Source organism: Rhinolophus ferrumequinum, chromosome 5 (genome assembly GCF_004115265.2).
Source record: "Rhinolophus ferrumequinum isolate MPI-CBG mRhiFer1 chromosome 5, mRhiFer1_v1.p, whole genome shotgun sequence".
In the NCBI taxonomy this organism is placed as follows: domain Eukaryota; kingdom Metazoa; phylum Chordata; class Mammalia; order Chiroptera; family Rhinolophidae; genus Rhinolophus; species Rhinolophus ferrumequinum.
The window spans coordinates 7,418,125-7,424,124 of NC_046288.1; the positions used below are offsets into that span (position 1 = coordinate 7,418,125).

Below are 6,000 nucleotides of genomic sequence, written 5' to 3' on the forward strand. Positions count from 1 at the left end.
GCCCTCAAGGAATTTATAGTCTAAGACAAACATGTCAATAAATGCAAAACCAGGTACTATTTGCTATCATAAAGGTAGGACGAGATTTCAGTGGTGAGGCTCAAAGGAGGACGTGGTAAGAAGCCAGGAAGATTCAGGAAAGCCTTCACCTGAGGAGCTTGGTGGGCTCCTACTCCAAGAAATTCTAGTTCTTTGAGCGTGGGGCCTGGGTGCTGGAAAATTTTTTGAAGCTTTCTAGATGATTTTTATGTGCAACCAAGATTGAGAACCACGGCATTAGTGGGAAGTGAGATCAATTTAGTAGGGCTCAACCAGCCCCCCACCAAGAAAAATTAAGAGATAACAGAGTATATCACAATTACTAAAGACTCGTGAAAACTTTGCTTCAGTTACATATGCAAAAGGGTGTATGTGTGTTATGTTGTGGAGTAAAATGCATTGATTTCTGTGGGTAAGTTTTTAAAGCACTGCCTCAGGGATAGTGCTTTGCTCTGTGTTGAAAATCACTGGTCTGGGAAATGAGGAGCCAAAAAAGGTCACCCCTCAAACAGCTATATCAAAGTTGAATTGGAGGTGGGCAAGGAGCAAGGCAGGGAAATCAATAGAAATATGCCATGTTCTAGATGTGGAACTTAAACAAATAACCTTCAGACTTAGTCTACGGCTTTGAGCACATGGGAAAGCAAGAGGTAACAGAAAGGAGTAGAATATTCGGGAATATAACTACCAACATTATTAGCATATACAGAACTTGTTCTTTTAAAGCTACCCACCCCTGTGCAACAGAGATGGGCAACTAGCCTCCTTTTGTAACCACGATGGCTGTAAAGATACTGTGAGTCCTGCTAGGGACAGAATTCTCTGGACAGCAAGAAGCTACTATACCTGAGTCTCCTTCTTGGCTGCAACAGGTATTTTTGCAACAAAATTCACTTGAGATCTGCCCTAAACATACCCTAGAAGTTGGTTTTCCTGCACATGTAATAAATGATGCGAGCTTGAATAAGAGCAATAGTAGCTAGAGGGAAAAGGTGAGAGGCTTTTGACAGATATTGAAGAGGCAGAGTCCTCACGGCTTGATGAATCCATTTGTGAGGCAGAATGGGGAGGGAAGGGCCCAGGTTTCTGACTTGGGCCACAGGGGCAATTGTGATGCTATTGCCCAACCAGAGGCCACAAGCGGAGAGCCAACAAGACTGGAGAGAGGATAACTAGTCCTGTGTGGTTCGTGCTGGTTAGAGGAGGTGGAGCTTCCATGTGGAGCTGTCTGGAAGGCAGGTGGGCACTCACATCCGGAGCGATGGAGAATGGCCCATGCTGCAGATAGATTTGGAACTCACCAGCATCTGGGATGCAGCTAAAGCCATAAAATTTGATAAGATGTGCCAATTGCTGCAGAGAAATAAAGGAGATAGGGACTAGGAAAAAAAGAGATTGGACTTGACTGACCACCAGGTGGCCTCTAGTGAATGTTAGGAGACCTGTTCTACTAAAATGATAGGGGGAGGGGTACTCAGTGTACTTCCAGATTGTTCCATGATGAGCAACAAATAGGAGTTGAAGAAGCTAAGGCAATGAGGACAGAAGAACAGATTCCTCTTTCAAGAAGTGTCATAGTGTGGGGAAAGAGCAACAGGACAGAAACATTGTTCCCATCCCTTCAATGTCACCACTCTCTTGCCCAAGCAAAAGCTCCTGACCCATTGAGCCTAAATGTTGCCTAGTTTCCAAGGTCCTTAATTTCCTCCAGCGACTCTCTCCACTCCAGTCATTATCATGCTCTGCCATTGCATATATCATGTGTGCACCAGAATGACCACCAATCCTTTAGTGCCTTTCACTTCAGAATCTTTGACCTTGTTTACTAAATGCGCCAGCATCGTTTACAAGAGGCTGATTCATATAATGTCTTGCCTAAAGTATCTTCCAGCCCTGTCCATTCTCCCTAGAATTCCCAATGTCCCCATCATGCAACAGCTAGAGAAAACTTTCCAAAACACAGCCCAAACACATGTCCTCTCTGCACAACGCTTTTAGTTTCTCCCCACCGTCCTCCGGATCAAGTCCAAACTCCTTAACACAGCATCCGAGGCCCTCCACCCTCTGGCTCCACCCCACCCCACCGTCTCAGCCTCATCTCATTTCCACTCCTAACCTTTTCACACCTCCTAGCTTTCTGCACATGCTATTTCCTCTACCCTTTGCTCTCTTCTCCAATTGGAAGTTCATCGTTATGATGCACTTGACATTTCTATTCCCAGCACCTAGCGCAAACAGGTGCATTGTAAATTCTGAAAAAAACACTTGTTGAATAAATTCATAAATGCACTGCAAAAAGTATAGAGTGCCTCACCCAAACCTTTACACATAGCAGAAGCTCAGTAACCATTTGTTGAGTGAATTATTAAGCTCTTAACGATGGGTTCAGTTCTTGGTTGAACAAGAAGGGATGCTCTGTGGCTCTTTCACCAACATTCTTAAAAACCACAAAAAAGGGAAACGATTCTGCAAGTTAGGTGTTTACATGAAGCTGTCTCTGAACATCCAGTGGGATCCAAGTTTTAAAGGCCAAGTAATGCAATAATCCAGCATCTATTTAATAACTAAAAGAAAATGAGTCGGCAATGTTTGCTGTTGTTTTTATGATTTGTTTCAATAGCCACCATATTGGACAGTGCAGATACAAAACATGTCCGTCGTCACAGAAAGTTCTATTGGACAGCTTTGCTCTAGAAAGAACAAGAAGGCCAAGAATTACTAGGGCAGATTGAGCAAGGAAGAGAGTAATAGATGAGGTCACAAAGTTTAAAAAAACTCCAATTGCATAGGAGCTTGATGGCCATTTTAGGAACTGTGACTCATTCTGAGTGAGATAAAAGTCTGCAGCGTTTTGCTAGAGGAGTAATTTGATCTGACTTGACATTTCGAAGAATCATTTTGGGTTATTTGCGTAATAATCTAGATGAAAGATGATTGAAAGTGGACAAGGGTGGCAGCAGTGGAAGTAATGAAAAGCGCTCAGGTTCTATATAAATTTAGAAGCTGATACCAACAGATTATGCTGGTGAAAAGAACATGGAGTGGTTCTTAAGACAAATTAGGAAAAAGGTTGGTATTTAGGGCATAGGAGAGGCTAATGTTGGTTTTGACTTTGAGATGACAGCACAATTGGAAATGTCTAATGATCAATTGGAGAAGTGAGAACAGGCCCTGAATATAGATATGAGATTCATCAGCCCACTTATAAGAGCTGAAGCAGGAATGGAGGTAGAAGGTAAGATTTCTAAAGTCTGGCCCTTGAAGAACAGTCACAAGAGGGAGTGGATTAAGGCAAGGGGACAAATAACAAATATAGAGTCTTAGAAGAATGGAGATGTCAACAGTCAAATACGACAGAGATGTCAGAGAGTTGAAGAAAATGATGGGCACATAATTTGGAAAGGCACTGGTCTCTGAGAGTGCAGTCCTTACCTCGTGTATGTGGGTGGGTAGGGGGCAGAGCTAGGTTGAAATGGTTTCATTGAGAACAGAGGAATGGGATGGACCACTGTTAATGAGAAGAGAAAGTACAATAAACTTGGGCATTTCTCAGTACTTACAGGTAGTCTAAAACAATCATTTAATTTGGTCCAGTTAAATGCTAGTGTCATTTGTGTTAAATGTTGTCTTGTGGCAAACTAAATAGTCTTTTTAACATTCAGAGTTTATTTAGGCCACAGGGCAATAAAACAAAATTTTTTTTAATTGAGATTGTCTTAAGAAGGGTAAATACATGTATCAAGATTTGTTATTCTCAACCTTCTGAGTCCAAGTAGCAAGTAGGCACTTTTAAAGGTGGTGGGGGAAACACAAGGCTTTTGTGATAAAGAGGAAAATTGTAATTTTCCTGCAATCTTGACAGAGAAGGAATAGTCAGTGCTGATTCTTTAAAAGTGGGCAAAGGAGGCAAACACTAGGAAGGAAGGCTAAGGAGAAAGCAGTGGCTCTTCTTTGAGCTCCCTTCCACCTCAGGTGTCCTGGTTAAGGGTGAATGGGAAAGTCCGAGGGACTCAGGACAGCAGGCAGTTCCATTTCTCCTGGTAGGATTTCAGAAACAAGCTGATCTAGACTCAAAAAACTGAGATCAGAAAAGGAACTTTATGTATCATATAGCCCAGACTCTCCCATTTAACAGAGAAGGCACTGAGACCCAGAGAGGTTAAATAAATGGCCCCAGGTCATACAGCTAGTTCTACACAGAGCCAGATCCTAGAATCTAGGAGGGCAGATTCCAGGTCCCCAGCTCTGTCTACGTCACCGTCACCGTTCTACTTGCTACGTGGACTCTCCTATTTAAGACGGACTGACCGAATTTAAAGCAAATTCAGCACTGGAGTTCTGCCTTCTGGAGGTGGGGAGAAGTAATGGGAGCCGGAGTGGGACTGGGGATTAAGAAGACTTGAAGAGGCTGGCTTCTTACAAATGCCCTGGCAACAGGCCTTCTGAAATCTGCCTTGGTGTTTTAACTGTGCCAGCATACCAGTGAAACCGCAACGTTGGCAAGTGTCCGTTTCACTCACTCCGCTCTGGGTAATAATTCCTGGGTGTATTGTAAAATCTGTCCTGATACAACCTCTGAGTATCCCCAAGAGAAGGAGATTTATGGAGAAGAAGGAGGAGGGTTATAATTCGAGTTGGGGGTAGTGGGGTGGGTTGCTGGCGGAGAGAATGGGAGGGAGAGCGGCAGGCTTGACCAGACCCAGGCCAGATAGTAGGTCTTTCCCGTTGCTACGCCCACCAGCGTCCTTGGTTACCACTAAAGTGATTGCGCTCTCTACTGCTCCACTCCGAGTCCCGCGCTCCGCCGGCCGCGCCACCCCAGCGCCGCCTCGCGCGGTGGAGAGCAAAGGGCGCTGGCAGACACGTGCCTGTCCTTCCATCCCCGCGATCCCAGTCTGAGGCTGGGTCCCTGCTCGGAATCACAACCGCCGCGGCTTTGCAAAGCAGCCACCTGGATGCCAGCCCTAAGAAACCTCCTCCGAGGGCTGTACAGGCACTAGAGGGAGGGCGACCCCGGGGGTCTTCCACCCTGACTCACGTTGTAGTCCCTCAGCCAGAGCTCTAGCTTGTCCAGCATCGATCGTAAGGATTCGCTGGAGACTAGTTTCCTCAGGTTTTCCGCCATCGCTCGCTTTTCCGCTCGGCCCCGCTCTCTAAACTGGAGATGTGAAGGGGACGAGTCGGTGGCCTAAGCAGGACTTCGGGTGATATGGCAGGAAGGGTGTTATCTTCCTGAGGGGCTCAGAGCGCGGCGGATATTTCCATCCTCCCCCGCGGGTCAGACCTGGCAGGGTTTGGCAAGCCAGGGAGGAGGTGCCCTGAGCCACCGCTGCCGCGCCTCCTCTGCTGCCCCGCAGTCTCCTGACTCCCGGGCGGCTGCCCAGAGCCTGGACAGAAATACCCAGGCGATTATTAAACAAACCTTGACGTGGGGGGGGCGGCTGCTAAGGACGCGCGCCACCGGCGTCGTAGCAACGCCCGGATCGCCACTCAGCCCCCATTGCGCCCTCCACTCACCTGGAGCCCAGAATCCTCAGGGTTCCTGGGCACCCGCCAGGGAGCGCAGTGTTGCTGCTCCTAAAGCTGCAGCTGCTGGCCCAAGGCGAGGGCGCCTCCTACCACAGAGACTCCAGGCTGGGCCAGGGGCTGGAGGAAACCAAGACTACAGACGGCGGCTGCAGGAGACAGGCCCGCAGTGTGGAATAAGGGCGGGCGGGGAGAGGCAGGCAGGGGGTCAGCTGGAGACCTCTTGTCTAGAAAAGCAACGATTATTTCTCTATAGAAGTTTTTGGTTAGGAAAGCATGTTTGGCGCCTCCTTTATTCTTGCACTTCTCAGGCCTTTAATCTTTCATTTGTAATACCTAGGGCTTATGTATATGAAACTTGCTTTAACTAAAGTTTCAATTCTTCCAACTTCTATCATTTCCTTTGTTCCTTGGCCCACTGGGTGGGTGCCCAAG

The 6,000-nt window shown here is 46.8% G+C and overlaps 1 protein-coding gene across 1 annotated transcript in view; it reads right to left on the bottom strand.

The window, feature by feature from the left end:
* SPATA18 (spermatogenesis associated 18) overlaps window positions 1–5,682 on the bottom strand; it is a 41,928-nt gene extending 36,246 nt beyond the window's left edge. Inside the window, exons 1-2 of the mRNA XM_033106080.1 lie at window positions 5,557–5,682; window positions 5,078–5,426 (exon numbers count right to left, since the gene is read on the bottom strand). Of these exons, the coding sequence (XP_032961971.1) occupies window positions 5,078–5,164 (87 nt within the window). The 5' untranslated portion in view covers window positions 5,165–5,426; window positions 5,557–5,682. The remainder of the gene's footprint in view (window positions 1–5,077; window positions 5,427–5,556) is intronic.
* Window positions 5,683–6,000: the final 318 nt, after the last annotated feature.